The following is a 17,347-nucleotide window of genomic DNA, read 5'->3' as shown; positions in this document are numbered from 1 at the left end:
GACTTTGATTCATGAGTTCCTCTAAGGCAACTTGTCTTATCCTCAGCACTGTCGACATTTTGGGCCAGATATTTCTTGGTTGTGCGGGCTCTTCTGTGCATTATAGGATGTTCTACCCACTAAGTTCTAGTAGCACCCCAGTGGTTGTGGCAAATCCCAAATCTCTAGACATTACCAAATGTCCCTCTTGGGGGGTAGATTAAAATCACCGCTGTCGAGAGTCACTGGCCTAAGGCAAGTGTCAGACCGTCTGTTGGGTTTGTACCTGTTTAGCACAGGGCTCCAAATACCACATGCTGTCAGTAAACATGATCAGCAAGGACTCACCTACCTACCTAGTTCCCAACAGTTAAGGAATGTTCCGTTATTTACCAGACGGTAGAAGCCAAATAGGAGATATATAAGTCTAAGAGCTTGAAGTAGAAAACTAGTCATGACTGCCTAAAATCAGCCACTGGTAATTATGTCCTCTTTGATTTCTTTGCTGAAGATACCCTTTGCCCTGCTATTAAAACTACCACACCCCATTCCTACCAACTCTCTTTATATCTCGGTGCCTCTCTCTGACTCCAGCTTTCATTTTCTTGTGTAATAGTGGAGGTGAGTAAGCATTTTCTTCCCGAAAAGTTCAGGCATGGGGTAAAGAAAGTGGTGTAAGCAGCAGAATAGGTGTGTTCCCCCTCTAGTTGTTTTGCTCCAGAGAAAATGGGAGGTATTATAGCATCTACCTGTTTTTGGCATCCTTCAGCCCATAGCCTGAAAGTTTGGGTTTACTAAGTTATCTTGCAATACCGTTCCATATATTCAAGAGTAGTTTGGCCTTGAAACAGATGGGAACAGAATATATTCCAGTGAACACTTTCATAATATGCTGGGAAACCATTGGACCAGACAGACAAAGCACCACCAGAACTTCCATTCTAGGAGATGTGTGCTTCTTGAATGCTCTGGGTTTGTTTAAAGACCTTCAGTGATCTGAAAGAAAATAAAAAGAGAAAAACAATTTATATACCCTCAGTCCTTTTCTTCAGTAAGTTTTGGCTAACAGGTGTAGAGTTTACAGTGTGAGAGCCACAGAGCTCCGAGAGCATTTCTCTGGATGAGGTGTTAGAGCTTGCTAGGGCTGTTCTTTTCGATGATGTATTTGTTCTATCATTTGTGTGTTCCGGTGTGCTTTTTTAATGTCTTACAGAAATACTGGGAGGATGAATTTCCTTCCTGATGTGTGAGCCTTCCCCACCCCCACCCCCCCATTTATCTGACTGGAAGCGGTACTACTGGAAGGAGACTGCACTTGAAAGTTAAAAGCGTATTAAAACAGCCGCTAATAAACAGGGCTGTAGCAGTCACAGTGCCTGTCGTCTCTGTCCTGCTGATCCGGCTTCGGGGAAAAGTCCTGATAACCAAACAATGGCTTTTTTATAGAAAGAACTAGATACTACATCAAGCAGAGAAAAAGGCAGTGACATTTAAAATCATATCAAGCAAGCTTTCCCGAGGAGTACAGGTGTTCACATTACATGTGATGGTGAAGGAGAACAGGAAACGAAATCTAGCCGCGTTCCTTCAAAAGCCACAGCCGGGATACTTGGCGCTATAGCTCCTGATCCGCAGCTGGTTTGTCTTCAGGGTCCCTGGTGTGTGTAGTGTGCAGACGTGAGCTCTGTGCTAACGTGATGCCTCAGAATGCCAAAGGAAGTGCCTGGAAATACATCAGTGTTTTTAAAGTTTTGTTTTCTTATTCTCCATTTCAGATATGGTTTTGGAGAGGCAGGGAAGCCTAAATTTGGCATTGAACCGAATGCTGAGCTTACATATGAAGTGACACTTAAGAGCTTCGAAAAGGTGAGAAAACACCAACTTCTCTGCAATCATGGTAGATTTCTTCTCCATCCACTTCCTGTAAATGACTCTCTCATATTGTTATTAAGTGGTGTGGACAGATGGTATTTATTCGTGTGTTGTGCTTTTCAGGACGAAGTTTGTCTCTTGTCTTTGACACTGCGCCCCGAGTATGGGAGAGCTGATAGCGCACAGCTGATACACAGCTAAGGCGCTCAGTGTTCTTATTTTGTTCCTACGTGTCAGCCTTTTTTTTTTTTTTTAACTTTTTTGGGTAGAATCCAAGACTTGTTCCCTTATTTGTTCCTAGACTTGTTCTTTCTGTACTTTCTTTCCTGGGTTGAAGACAAAAAGGTTCACGTTCTGCCAAGCAGCTCCTTGAGGGAGTGGGGCGCAGTTTTCCGATGCTGAATGGATCGTACCCTTCTTGGAGTCATGGAGAGGAAGTTATGATCCAAAATGCAAGGCTTCGTGGGCCACCAGGCTCTGTGACAAGAGATACAAGAGACAAGCCTGCTGACCTCTGGCCTTTTCTTTTCCTACCCGTCCAAGCCTAAAAAAGAGAGAGCTTGTCAGTTGCCTTGGGTTCCAGGAGCGGCATCCCTCCTGGAGCATGTTTCTGTCTCAGGCCTACTTCTGGAGGCTCCGAGCAGCAGCTGCACCAGACACACACAAAGCGGATGTCTGTTCTAGGCATGCCACCACATCACCTCTGTATCACCAAGGCCCCACTCTCCCCGGAGAGCTTCAAGAACTGCATTCCGTATGCCTTTTTTTATTCCCGCAGCACCACCTCCATGTTCTGTACATTAAGCTGTAGACTGGAAATGCGACTGTTTATATTTTATTAGATTTAGTAAGGAAATCATTGTCCTGTGGGGCTGTAACTTTGGGCCAGGAAAGTCAGGGGAGGACTGCTTCGGGCTTCTCCCCCAACAATGACATTCCTGATCATATACCTCGCACTCCATGTTCCCCCAAACAAACATTACGCTCTTGTCATGACTATCGCGTTTTGTCCGGTTACCTCTGCTGAGGGCCTGCCAGCTCAGCTCTGATCCTCCAAAGCTGCCTTCATAGCACAATGGTTTTTATTATTAGAGAGAGAGAAAATCATCTTTAGCATATGGTTATTTAGACCTTTGGCTTTCCTATTTCCATTTTAATCAAGTAATCCACAGCTCAGTGGACGATGCTTCTTGCAGCACATTCCCACTGTTGTGTGCTGTGAGGAGCTGGCGCGCGCTTCTTGCTGAGACCATATTCCAGGAAACACTGCTCTCTATATTTGAAACCATGTGAAAGTGGGATGTTGTCGGAAGCAACATTTGAATTCTCCGCCTCATAGTATTAAGAATATATTTATACTCCATGAAGACTGTATAAAAATCTGTATAAAGGTGGCAGCAGGAATACATCACTAATTGTTTTTTGAATAGGGAGAATTTTACAGTTACCCACTGAAGTTTTGTAATTCCTGTGTAGGAAGTAGCACTAACGCAGTCCCTGTCATTTTCCCTGAGGATCCCAGATTGTTCTGTTGACACTTGATGCGCCCTTTAAATCCAGCTGTTCATCCCAAAAGTGCAGTTGTCTCTGGATCCCTATCTCTAATGGTGGAGAGTAATAATACACATGATACAAAACAGCAAATGGTCATGAAATCCTTAGAAATATTTCTGCATCATCTTTACCCTCCCAGTTATGTTTTATTTGAAATCCCCCAGGTATCCATCTGCAAGTTGACAGTTTTGGAAGCTTTAGTTGTTTCAGTAGAGAAGGGACCGACGTGACCCGGGCATTTAAAAGATTCTGTGTGAATATACAGCTGTGACTTGACTACAGTAGTGTTCCCATTTTAGAATTTGAAACACTGAGGCTTGAGAGAAACAACTTGCTGAAATTGTAATGGCAGTTTACTGGTGAAGTTTGCGGGAGGGAGATGAGGGACATGGGGTTTTGTTGTGTGTCCTCACCTCATAACTCCAAAGATGCGCTCTTTAACAGCACACAACAGCTTAGGTTCCTTACTGTGTTTTTGCCTGCTCTTCCTCCTTGGGCAGCACGGGTCAAACTGCAGCTTGGTCATCATGGAAGGTGAGTTCTAGCCCAGCAGTGAGTGGGCACTGGCACACAGTTTTAAAAGCCAGTGCGTTTTGAGGTGTGGGTATCCTAGAAGTAGCTGCTGTGTGTTCTTACATGCATTAGCTGATGCTTTTTCCTTCTCTGTTCATCTAACCCTTGTTACAAATTTATACAACAGGCCAAGGAATCCTGGGAGATGGACACCAAAGAAAAATTGGAGCAGGCTGCCATTGTTAAAGAGAAGGGGACTGTGTACTTCAAGGTGAGTCCTTGTACAGTCTTTTCTATCTCAAAGAATTTATTCAAGTTGTCAGTGAATTGTGCTGATATTCCCTCCTCTGAATTATATCAGCACCCTTTTGGGTAAGAGTAAGTCTGAATTTTTACAAGTCTGTCATTTTCAGTATTAGAAATGGTGAGAAAGAACGGATTAATGTGACAAAAAGAATACAGATGCCTCTTTTACACATTCTACTCTAGATTGTAACTCTCCATAAAGGCAGGCCAGGTCTGGCTTGCCCACCCACCACTGTATCACCCAAGACGTAAGGCATCTTGCTTGGTACGTAGTTGGCACTCAACAAGTGTTTGTGGAATGAAACAAAGAATGAATAGGATAATTGTTAGCAAGTGAGAATTTGTGGAGATAAGTTTCACATCATTTTCCTTTCCACTGTCTCAGTCAAGCCACTAAGGCACATGACAAAAGGAAAGAGAACTTGCACAGATTCCAGAAGAAACCGACAGGAGGAGAATATTCATTTCCTCTAGTGACCAAGATGATCCCTGCCACACTTGATTTTATGAGGAATCTTGAGAAACTCCTGAATGATATTTGTTATTGATTGCTTCTCTAAAGCCCTTTCTTTGTTACATCTAGTGATGTGTTACTTCCTCGCTTAGATCTTAAAGCCCCAGATATAAGAGAAAAACAGCACTTTATTCAGTTCTAATCAGAATGTTCTGCCTATTGCTTCCCCGCCCCCAACCAAGTACCTTCTCCGTGTCCAGCAGAAAGGGTTTAGAGAGAAAGAGAGCGAAAGAATGGAGTTTTGTCAAGGTTTCTTGTTTTTCTTCTTGCCACTGCCATCCATGAACAAAATTTGGATGATGTTTTCAACAGTCTAAAGCAGTGATGCATAAATGTCCTTCAGCAAGTCTTTATGGAGCATCTGCTGTGAGACTTGCTGTTGCACTGACAACCTTGTCTGGGGGGAGGGGAAGCCGTGTTAGCCCCCATGAAACAGCTAGAGAATTATGTAAGACTAAATAATCAAAACAGAATTCACACAGCCAGGGGGCAACATGTGTGGTGGTTGTTTTTCAGACTGTGAGAATGGACTCATTATTGGGTCATGATACCAATTCAGTGGAGGTGTATTGCATTATGTAGTAAAGATAAATTTTGTTTCATAAAATCTGTTCAGTTGTGTGTCAGTGGGTACTGGATCACGATTGAAAACATTTCTTGCTGCGGGTTATAGCTAAACACATTTGAAATCTGTTGGTATAGATAATACATAATTATTTATATTTATTTATAACTATCATATATACTAAAGTAATATGTATGGATCACCAGAAAGCTTTGGGGAATGGTGGAATGAGCTCCAAATTGGGAAAAATTGGAGGCTTTATGGCTCCAAATGGTTTAAAGCTATTTAACGTCCAAAGAGGTTACCTTTGTGTGTGAAAGGTGATGGAGTTAGGGGCACCTGGATGGCTCAGTTGATTGGGCATCTGACTCTTGATATCAGCTCAGGTCGTGATCTCAGGGTCAGGGGCTCGAACTTTGTTTCAGGCTCCACGCTCATCGGGGAGTCTGCTTATCCCTCTCTACTCCTCTCCCTGCTTACTTTCTCTCTCTCTCTCTCAAATAAAATCTTAAAACAAAAAAGTGATGATGGGACGCCTGGGTGGCTCGGTCAGTTAAGTGTCTGTCTTCGGCTCAGGTCGTGATCCCAGGGTCCTGGGATCAAGTCCTGCATTGGGCTCCTTGCTCAGCAGGGAGCCTGCTTCTCCCTCTGCTGCTCCCCCTGCTTGTGCTCTCTCTCTCTGACAAATAAATAAAATCTTAAAAAAAACAAAAAAGAAAAGGAGTTAGATTAGATGATACCCAAGTTTCTTTCCAGCCCTAAAGTTCTGTGAGTTTTAAAACTCTTGAGAGCAAGTTTGATTTTTTTTTAATTCTAATTGAAATATATTGGGTACTTCTAAGCTATTCAAGTAAGATTCCACAGGAGTTATTTGTAGACTCAAATACACAATATGCTAGAATAAAATATTTTTTGTAAAATCCCTTAGGACCATAGGTCCTAAATGGTGTTTCCTATATACCTGGAGTCTGTAAAAGTCCTTACTATATTTTTTTTATTTCCCAAACTTCTAAATAGAATATTAATAGTTTGGGGATGGGGTAGTTGGGGTTTTTGGCATTTGACTAGAATTATATCAACTCTGTGTAGTAAAACAGCTCAGCTCTTCAGAAGCTCTAATTGGTTGCTGATGACTCAGAACTTTAGGGGACATTATTGGTAATGAAGTAATGTGGCAGAGCCACGTGTCATATAGCTGTGTCCTGAACACCTATAGAGAGAGATGGCCAGAATTAGTGATCAGTAGCAGAAAGCCGTGCTTCCGTGTCCAATACAGTTACTTAACTTTGTCGCTTCTAAGCATCACAATTGCAGTAGTGATTTCTGTATTTCATAATATTATGAACCCTCTTAAAATTACTGATCTTTGGATAAAATCTGGATCGGCAGTCACACATATGGAACATATTATTTTTAACATGCAATTTGATAGACAAAATCTGTCAAAACATTAGTCTGTTGGGGGAAAATTAATGGAAGGTTCAAAACCACTGACCTAAGACTTTTCTCCCAGAATGTCTCTGAACATTTTGTACTACTAGAGACTTCCCTGGAGGCACCTTCATAATTATAGGTAAAAGATCCCAGCAGTGATCCTAGTTTTAGATGTAAGACTTCAAAATGGTCGGCAGATAGTTTCCTGTACACATCCCCTTTTAAAATTTCAGGGCAGGTTTCAATCTGCCACTCTGCCCTCCCAGGCCTCGTCTTTCCAGAGTGTTTGACTTGGCACATGGAGCACATGCACAGAGTCCAGATGTGTGGGTGAGAGCAGAGATGGGGTGAAGCAAAAATCTACACTTCATGCCATCTGGTACATTACAGCTCCATTTTCATCGACCTGCGGGTTTGGTTTACACATAAGTGGGTAAATTGTCCGCTTAGTAAAGTGTTGAATCGTACTCAGTTTTAAAATGGGAATCATTTTGCTGTTTAGATTGTAAACTCCTCATATCAACCTCTAAACACTAAAGAGAAGAAAGGCAGAAGACTCTCTCCATTTGGCTCTGAAAATAATTAACAGAGAACAACATACCATGATGCCAGGCATTGTGCAAGCCAATTAAACAGACCTGATTTTTGCCCTCAGAGCTGATAGTATTCTGCAGGACAGGAGCATTAACTATGGTACTTGGTTAGTGTTTCTCTTTTCTGACTTGGAGACAGAGTGGTGAGAAGGCTGAGGACGCTGCAGTGATACGGGGCTCTCGCGCCCCCTTGTGCTCCTTGAGAAAAAAACATTTCTCGAGCAAGCTAGTTAAGGGTCATCGTTCAGCCACCGAACCCCTTTCAGACAAACCAGGCTTTGCCGTGTTTTGACTTTGCTGAACCAAGAAACCAATGCTGTAATTTAGAAACAAGTCATCCATAACTCTAGGATTTTAGGTTTTAAAAAAAAACGCCTAAGGAAGTGTCCACCCTGCCTTCTTTCTCCTCCCTCCCTTCATTCAGTACAGGATTTCTCAGCCTTGGCACTATTGACATCGGGGGCTGTATAGTTCTCTTTTGGAGAGAGGCTGTCCTGCGCATTATAGGATGCGTAGCGGCAGCCCTGGCCTGTGCCTACTAGATGCCAGCAGCACGTACACTCCTTGCAGTTGTGACAACGAAAGAAAACGTCTCGAAGCATTGCCAGGTGTGCCCAGGGAGCAGAATCACGCCCAGCTGAGAACTCTTGTTTTAGTACATTAGAAGCAGAAATACCACAAAACAAGATTTCTGTTCATTGGAAGTTGAGCTCTAAATAAAATCATGATACAGATGAAAGAGTTTTCAAGAAATTAAAATGCTGCGTAAATGTAAAGGAACTATTACGAAGTCTGTTGTTTTTTTGTTTTGGTTTTTTGGTTTGTTTTGTTTGCTTGTTTTTTGAAACCATAGCCCTCCACCATTCTGATTATTTAGAAGCTACCATTATTATTATTATTTTATTTTATTCATTTGAGAGAAAGAACAGGAGAGAGCACAAGCGAGGGGACGGGCAGAGGGAGAAGCAGGCTCCCCGGCTGAGCAGGGAGCCCAACACAGGGCTTGATCCCAGGACCCCGGAATCACAACCTGAGCCAAAGGCAGATGCTTAACCAACTGAGCCACCCAGGCACCCCAGAACCTACCATTATTATAAGATCTGGGTCATTGTCCTCCCTGGCTTTTTTCTTTCCCTATAACAATACATTAGGAGATACACAGAAAAGGTAACAGGTACATTTGAGGAGGAGGAGGAAGAAGCAACTAGGCAGAACAGAGAAAATACCTGTCGTCCTTACCTAATCTAAATAAAATGATACCTTTCGTTTCTACCCGCTTCTCCATTTCTGCTCCCAGTGATAAAGTTTTGATTCCATAGTTGTATCTTTGACTTTAATATTTCTTCAGCAAACCTTCACTAAGGGCTTCTTTGTGCTATGTATCTTTGGATATTCCAAAGGGATAAGACATGATTCCTATTCTCAAATTGCTCACCATCCAGCAAGAGAAAAGACAGGGAAAGAAAGAAATGACAAAGCCTGAAACTCCTGAGGACTTTCTTTTTTGTAGTGCCCAAAAAAGGAGTAGTGGGCCTCAGGCTCTGTTGTCTCCATTACCTTGGGCTGCCATAATAACATCTCCAGGACTGGGTGATGTAAACAACAGGAGTTTATTTCTAGCAGTTCTGGAGACTGGAAGTCTAAGATCAAGGTGCCAGCAGGGTTGGTGTCTTGTGAGAGTGCTCTCCTTGGGTTCCAGATGGCTGCGTTCTTGCTGTGTCCTTGAACTGTCCTAGGTTCTTGCGGCAGGGGAGAGAGAGGGGAAGTTGTCTGGTCGCTTACAAGGGAATCGATTAAGTCCATCATGAGGGCCCCACCCTCAGGACCCCATCTAAACCTGATTATTTCCCAAAGGCCCCATTTCCAAATACCATCACATTGGAGACAGGCCTTCACCATATGAATTGGGGGCACAGGGGACACACAGTTCAGTCCATAGCACGCATAATATAATTTCCTCAAAACTTTCAGCATTTGTTATAAAAGGGCTTGGATTTCATATTCTTCTAAGTAACTGTATCACAAATTTCTGAGGCAGAGAGGATAATAGACTTTGATTTTAGTACGCTTTCCTTCAAAACACTTCAGAAATTTCTGCACTGCCCTTCTATCGCAGAACCTGTGAGTTCTATAAGTCTTCTCTTCCCTAAACAAGTCACTTGTGACGTGGGATGTTCAGTGGGGGGATGTAGCTTTCCTTTCATTCAGACTTAGGCCTTCCACTTGGAACGGGTCTGCCCCATCCTCATCACCAAAAACCAGCAGCAGGGCTTCTTTCTACAAGTGGAGCTCCTTTCTTGCACCAGCCACTTGAGGTCTTTTGTAACAGGAACATTCTCGTAGATCTGCTCTGGGTTTCTCTCTTCTTAGTCATTGGGTGACCTTTGGAGTGCATGTGGGGAAACACCTCTACATTGAGGTGTATACACTGCTTTGACTGTGTTAAGTCCTAGTGATGTGATCTTTTTTTTTTTTTTAAAGATTTTATTTGGGGCGCCTGGGTGGCTCAGTTGTTAAGCGTCTGCCTTTGGCTCGGGTCATGATCCCGGGGTCCTGGGATCGAGCCCCACATCGGGCTCCCTGCTCCGCGGGAAGCCTGCTTCTCCCTCTCCCACTCCCCCTGCTTGTGTTCCCTCTCTCACTGTCTCTCTCTCTCTGTCAAATAAATAAATAAAATCTTTTAAAAAAAAAAAGATTTTATTTATTTGAGAGAGAGAATGAGAGAGAGAGAGCACATGAGAGGGGGTAGGGTCAGAGGGAGAAGCAGACTCTCCACTGAGCAGGGAGCCCGACGTGGGACTTGATCCTGGGACTCCAGGATCATGACCTGAGCCGAAGGCAGTCGCTTGACCAACTGAGCCACCCAGGTGCCCCCTAGTGATGTGATCTTAACACTGTTCCTGGGTCAGACATTGGATCTAGTATCTTCAGGGATCTGGCTACAATTCTACCATCTAGTAGGATGTGTCATCTGTTTTCAGTCTTACAGTCAAATCCTTCAGAGGAGATTCCTCACCTGGACTCCCATTTTATTTGTGTATTTACCAGCTGTCACTTCTTTCATCTTAAAATGGCAATAAACACATTGTCTTGGCCCCATAATTTCTTGTGTAGAGCATATATATAGTTAATTCACATGAATTAACTACACAGTTGTTAGTCATAATTGTTAAAATTCTAATCAGGTTAGAGCAAAAATATGATAAAAAGATTTTTCTCATGTAATTAGCTGGCTGACATCTATGTGATTTATGTTTTATAGTGATTTATGTTGTATGCTATTCAACTATGTATGGAAACATTGTAGATCAGAGGTCAGCAAACTACACCCTGTTTTAGTAAGTAAGATTCTACCAGGACACAGCCACACACATTTACAAGCAACCCTTGAACAACATGGGCTTGAACTGTATCGGTCCAATTACATACAGACTTTTTTTTCAATAAATGCTGTACAATATCGTAAATGTATTTTCTCTTATGGTTTTCTGAATAACATTTTCTTGTTTCAAGCTCACTTTATTATAAGAATACCGTATAGAATACAAATAACAGGTAAAATGTGTTCATCAATTGTCTGTTATCAATAAGACTTCCAGTCAACAGTAGACTATTAGTAGTTAAGTTTTGGGGGGGTTAGAAGCTATACACACACTCATCATCAGGGAAATGGAAATCAAAACCACAATCAGATATCACCTCACACCTGTCAGAATGGCTAAAATCAACAACACAAGAAGCAACAGATGTTGGCGAGGATGCAGAGAAAAAGGGACCCTCTTGCTCTGTTGGTGGGAATGCAAACTCATGCAGTTACTGTGAAAACCAGTATAGAGGTTCCTCAAAAAGTTAAAAGTAGAACTGCCCTAGGATCCAATAATCATGCTAGTGGGTATTTTCCCAAAAAATACAAAAACACTAATTCGAAGGGATACATGCACCCCTATGTTAATTGCATCATTATTTACAATAGCCAAGATATGGAAGCAGCCCAAGTGTCCATCAATACATGATGGATAAAGAAGATACGGTGTAAATATATAATAGAATGTTATTCAGCCATAGAAAGAATGAAATCTTGCCATTTGCAACGACATGGATGGAGCTAGGGAGTGTAATGCTAAGTGAAGTAAGTCTGTCAGAGAAAGATAAATACCATATGATTTCACTCATGTGGAATTTAAGAAACAAAACAAATGAGGAACGGGGGTGGGGGAGAAAAACCAAGAAACAGACTTAACTATAGAGAACGAACTGACGGTTACTAGAGGGGAGGGAGGGGAGAGAATGGGGGAAACAGGTGATGGGGATGAAAGAGTGTACTTGTTATGATGAAAAAAATGAATAAATAAAATAAGTAAATCATTTAAAAATAAGTTATACGCCAGCTCTTCAACTGCACGGGGAGTCACACCCCCAACCCCTGTGTTTTTCAGGGATCAAGCGTATTTATATATTGTCTATAGCTGCTTTTGCACTACTATTGACCGAGTTGCAACAGAGATTGTTTGGCCTGCAAAGCCTAAAATATTTATTATCTGCCCTTTTACAGAAGTTTGGCAACTCCTGGTTTAGATAACTAAGATTTGCTGTGTTTGCAGCTGGCACTTGCCAGCATGTAGTCTCTACTGTGGAGTGCTGATCGTCAGGAGAAAAGGGAAAAGTAACTTCCCCTTCAAGTAAACTAGCAATAGAGTCTAAAACTATTCACCAACCTTTTGAAAGTCTGATAAATCCTAGCACCAAAGATTGTAACCCAAAGCCTTGATGCCCTCCTGCCAGAACTGTCCCCTCTAAAAAGGATGAGGTGGTGGTGCATGCTCGAGAACAGCATTATAGAGGCCACTGGCCTGCAGAGAGAACGGAAAAGGGGGCCTGGATGGCCACCTCCTAAGAGCAAAAAGAAATGATCAAATACCATGGTTAGTATGAGGGGATTGTTTCATTTGGAGGATTTGATTTCCTCAGGGAGGCCTGAGCTTACGTTTCTTTTGTACTCCCCTCCAGAGCCTGTACAAGAAATAATGACTAGCTTTTTTTCTCCCAGGGAGGCAAGTACATGCAGGCAGTGATTCAATATGGGAAGATCGTATCCTGGTTAGAGATGGAATATGGCTTATCAGAAAAGGAGTCTAAAGCTTCTGAGTCGTTTTTGCTTGCCGCCTTCCTGAACCTGGCCATGTGCTACCTGAAGCTTAGAGAATACACCAAAGCTGTGGAATGCTGTGATAAGGTAAAGAGTGTGTGCGTGTGGACTGGACTTTAGATGTTCCAGGTCTTTTTCTCCATCTTCATACTTGGTCATCTTTTACTTCTTCTTAGCCAAGGGGTGGAGGGCTTTTCATTTTGCTTTGTTATATTCATTTGTTTACTTGGGATTATTTGTTTCTCATTATGAATTGGGAAATTCAGAAAGATTGTGATTACAGTGAGATTTTTTTTTTTAAGATTTCTTTCTTTTAGAGGGAGAGAGTGCACACGCACACAAGAGAGTGGGGGAGGGGAGGGGCAGAGGGAGAATCTCCAGCAGAGTCGCCACTGAGCGGGGAGCCTGACACGGGGCTCGATCCCACAACCCTGAGATCATGACCTGAGCCAAAATCAACAATCAGATGCTTCACTGACTGAGCCACCCAGGCATCCCCCAGTGAGGGTTTTCTGATGCATAGACTATAAATACGTTATGAATAAGTTTTGTTAAATTGGGGCGCCTGGGTGGCTCAGTGAGTTAAGAGTCCAACTCCTGATCTCAGCTCAGGTCTTGATCTCAGGGTCATGAGTTCAAGCCCCGCGTTGGGCTCCACACTGGGTGTGAAGCCTACTTTAAAAAAAAAAAAAAAAAAAAGTTAAAATTCTTACCATCCATGACCTTCCTTAAATCTATGGTACTATGGTATTTGGTATCGAATTGGACATAATAACTCCTCAGGTTCAATGTAGTAAGAACAGACTTAAGCCTTTCAGGACTTAAGTATGATAGACTTGCAACTGCTTACATAGAGGATATATACAGGCCATTTCTGTATACTTTTGGGATTGTTTCCACCGGCTAAATTTCTAGGTATGGAAATACAGAGTCAAAAAATAGGATTATTGAATATTATCCATGTTTTTTTCTCATTATTATTGGCAACAAAAAATTCTTTTCATTTTTATTTCTTGGTTACTAATGAAATCATACATCCTTTCATTATTAGCCATTTGTATTTCTTCTGTGAATTGCCTGTTCACATCCTTCAACTAGATTATTTATCTGATTTATATTAATTGAGGCAGTCTGTACATAATTACTGTTAACCCTTTGACAGTAGGAACCTTGTTCTCCTCACTTGTAAGGAAAGTTTTAATATTTACGAATCTGAAAAATAATTCTGTTCAGTACTTGCAAAACCTACTCTAACTAGGTGTGCTTTTTAAAAAACTAATTAAAAATAACCCTGTTATATTTTGATGGGGGAGGTTGCATGTAAGTATACTTGGCCTAGAATCTTTTGTGTTTTGATATGAGGTAAAAATTTAATTCTTATTTTCCATGTTCATAGCCAGTCTCGGCCCCCATTTATTGCAGAGTTAATCCTTTCCCTACTGATTTACTTTCCCACCTTTTTCCTGTTAAATCTTTTTATATACATGCACATGAATCTGTTTCTGAATGCTTTGTTCCACTGAACTGTTTGCCCACAGACTAGCAATCAAACTCTTAACTTCAGTGGTTTCATAGTGTTTTTTTTTTCTGTGGTAGGTCAAGTCCCCTTTCATTTTTTTTCCCACAATTTTCTCAGCCATTCTGGCCATTTACTTCTCCATTGAATTTTTAAAATGAACTTCTCAAAAGGCCCCTCCTAAGACCCCTTGGGATCTTTATAGAAATTGCATTAAATACTGAAGTTCACTTGGGTATAGTTAGTTGTATTTTGATCAATAGTATTTAATTACCTTGAGCCTCATCTTTTCAATACACTTTCTGCAGTCACCTTGGCCAGAAAGCTTTGGTAAGTTATTTAAATACTGAATTTCTTTGAAATGTCCACGAGTTGTATTCATGCTTTCTAAAATGTAGACCATCTGTCCCTAGGCCCTTGGACTAGACAGTGCCAATGAGAAGGGCTTGTACAGGAGGGGGGAAGCCCAGCTGCTCATGAACGAGTTTGAGTCGGCCAAGGGCGACTTTGAGAAAGTGCTGGAAGTTAATCCCCAGAATAAGGCTGCACGACTGCAGATCTCCATGTGCCAGAAAAAGGCTAAGGAGCACAACGAGCGGGATCGCAGGATATACGCCAACATGTTCAAGAAGTTTGCAGAGCAGGATGCAAAGGTATGTACAGAACCACCTTGCCTTTAGGTACATCAAAAACTGACCTTGCCCCTTTGATTTTTGTGTCAAGAAGGTTAAGCATAGGGCACAGGGCAGGTAGACAACCCGAGAGGAATAAGAATGGGCAGAATGATTTCTGATCCAATCTCAGGCTGGTTTGGATCCAGAACTAGAATAGGCTGTTCTACTCACCAGATGTACAGAGTTGTGAGGCACTGACATGTCCATGGAAGAGAGGAGAAAAATAAGTTCCCTAGAGACATACTAAAGTTGGCTGGTTTTTAAAAATCAAACACATCAAGTATTTTTTCAGATAATACTTCTTTGTTGAGACCTGCCATGTTCCTGGGAAATGGGAGGCGATGGGAATGCCCCCGCACCATGCCCTTTACTTCGTCAGCCTCTCCCTTCCAGCAAAGTTGTCTTCTGGTCCTGAGTTCATCCTCCACTCCCCAGCCCTCTTGTCTCGGCCCTCCCTGTGGCAAGCTAGTCCTGCTCACCGACAAAAAGTGAAGGCTACCCACTCTTCACTGTTGGCAGCACTGCCCTGACTTACCCAGCCAGGCCGGCCCAGGGAAGTCCTCGTAATGCCCTCCTGCCTAAGATCCAGCCGACAGTTGGGAGGAGCCAGGGATTGTGTGAATGTTTCAGTTCGTTTTTCCTCTAACCCTCTTGATTTCTTATTTCTTCCTCAGGAAGAGGCCAGTAAAGCCATGGGCAAGAAGACTTCAGAAGGGGTCACCAGTGAAAAAGAAACAGAAGGTCAAGCGATGGAAGAAAAAGCTGGAGGCCACGTATGACCCCACACAAAGGAGGGAAGAGCCCTGATGAACTCGGCCCCTCCTTCACGGGCTTTCACCCAACTCAGGACTAACCAGTGTTTAATGTCAAGTTTGCTAGAGTCTGTGTGAGTCTGGAAGCAAATGGCAAAACCAGTTGCTTCCCAGAAAACAGCCACCCTGCTGCTGCCCAGCGCTCTCCTTGAGGGGGTGGCATGGGACCACTCCAGGTGGGACAAAACGGAAATGACTGTTGGCATGGCAAGACTGAGCCAACAGCTAAGTCCAGCTCATTTCAGTTTCTGTCAACTTTCAGTATCTAATTCAGGGTCCCTTGAGATAATCCTGATAATTTGGGGCTGTCTGTTAGGTTTTACATCCGATTGAACTTCAGTAGTACCGCAGAAACCTAAAAATAAATGCTTAATGACTTCCTCCTTTCCTACAGTTGGGTGGGGGAGAGGAGGAGGAGGTTTTGTGTTTTAAATGACTGAAGTGCTAGCATTTTTACCCAACAGAACCCATGGGGAGAGGGGTCTCGAACCCCCTCAGGCCCTCAGCAGCCCAGACGCGAAAGCCAGAACCTCAGAGGTCACTTGCTTGCTGACTTAGCCAAACTGCCCCCTCCCTAAGCCAGCCTGCTTGGGAGAACGGGTCTCTCCTGCACCCAGCCTGGCCCTGGAGGAGGGAGTCTGTCCTTCCCAGAACATTCTTCAACAATGATAACGAGCACAGGGAGTTCCTAGATTAGCCTTCCCCTGCTTTCCATGAAGTTCTGAGATGCTGAAATGTGAAAAGAGTGATCAGAATTGTGCTTTTCCCCCTCCTCTGTCCCTTGTAGGAAGTAATGTTGAGTACAGTACTGCTTACTAGTATTCCTTCTGTTCCGTTTCTTATTTCCATCCTAACCCTTGCTATTAAGAATTTAAGACTGGTTCTTATAATATCTCTGACCTGGAGTAGATTCATTTACATATCCATTTAGGATTCACACAGTGGTTTTTTTTTTTTTTGGTCTTTTAAAAATTAATGGCTCATAAACATGTATACTGGTTTATGAAACTTTATTTACACTCCTCTATCATGCAAAAAAAAATTTGACTTTTTACTACTAAGTAGCTTGATTTTTAAAAACAGTATCTGTAGAGTTGAAAAAATAAGGTGTTGTTCTTGTGCATGAAGGGTTTTCCTCCCAGGTTTGGCACGCAGTAGTTTTCTTCTCCTGCCGATGGCTTCTTCGTTCTGGTGTGAGTTGTGAAAAAGAATTGAAAACCGCTTCCTGTGCAGGCGCATCTCGCCAAAAGCTCCAGTCCCGGGGCACTGAATCAGGGCAAGTCTTAAAATACGTACACGTAGTGGAATCTTGGTCCTTACGGGTAAGTGAGACTGAGCGTGGCTTTCTCTCCCCGCGGCGTGAGAAGCACTTGTGGGCACGTGTTTGCCACCGAAGGAAACAGTAGCTCCAACCTGGAACATCTCACTTTGTAAAATCCTAAAGAACACTGGCAATTACTAGTTTTTTACTTTTACGGTGGTTTTAGCAAAACATTTTCATTGTTAGGTTAGGACCCACATCAAAACCTAAAAATAAAATCCTTTCCATTTATACCAGTTTTCTTCTCCGTGAAACTAATGGAATTAACTTGTTTCTCCTTTGACAACTAGAATCCTTTTAATTTCTCATTTTTGTCTTTTTTCATGAGATTTCTTTAAAAAGCCCCAATCTCACCTGGGAAACATGAAAAGCAGAAGTTGATTTTGCTTTGTTTGCTTGACTCTTTAGTATTTGTAGCTCTGTTGACTAGAGCATGACTCCAATGAGGCCAATACTGAGATTTGATCCTAAAAAGGCCAGATAGCTTTTTGCAGGTAACAAAAAAAAAAACCAATTCCAAAACTTAGATTATCCCAGCCAGTTGTCTC

The 17,347-nt window shown here is 42.4% G+C and overlaps 1 protein-coding gene across 8 annotated transcripts in view; it reads left to right on the top strand.

The window, feature by feature from the left end:
- FKBP5 (FKBP prolyl isomerase 5) overlaps positions 1 to 17,030 on the top strand; it is a 115,860-nt gene extending 98,830 nt beyond the window's left edge. For all 8 annotated transcript variants that reach the window (XM_031034328.2, XM_081828078.1, XM_006739124.3 and 5 more), the window contains 5 exons: positions 1,755 to 1,845; positions 4,106 to 4,189; positions 12,378 to 12,563; positions 14,406 to 14,645; positions 15,341 to 17,030. In XM_031034328.2, the coding sequence (XP_030890188.1) occupies positions 1,755 to 1,845; positions 4,106 to 4,189; positions 12,378 to 12,563; positions 14,406 to 14,645; positions 15,341 to 15,445 (706 nt within the window). In that variant the 3' untranslated portion in view covers positions 15,446 to 17,030. The remainder of the gene's footprint in view (positions 1 to 1,754; positions 1,846 to 4,105; positions 4,190 to 12,377; positions 12,564 to 14,405; positions 14,646 to 15,340) is intronic.
- Positions 17,031 to 17,347: the final 317 nt, after the last annotated feature.

Source organism: Leptonychotes weddellii, chromosome 8 (genome assembly GCF_054177405.1).
Source record: "Leptonychotes weddellii isolate Sample4059 chromosome 8, ASM5417740v2, whole genome shotgun sequence".
Classification (NCBI taxonomy): domain Eukaryota; kingdom Metazoa; phylum Chordata; class Mammalia; order Carnivora; family Phocidae; genus Leptonychotes; species Leptonychotes weddellii.
The sequence above is the reverse complement of the archived record's forward strand: the minus strand, read 5'-3'. Positions and strand labels throughout refer to the sequence as shown.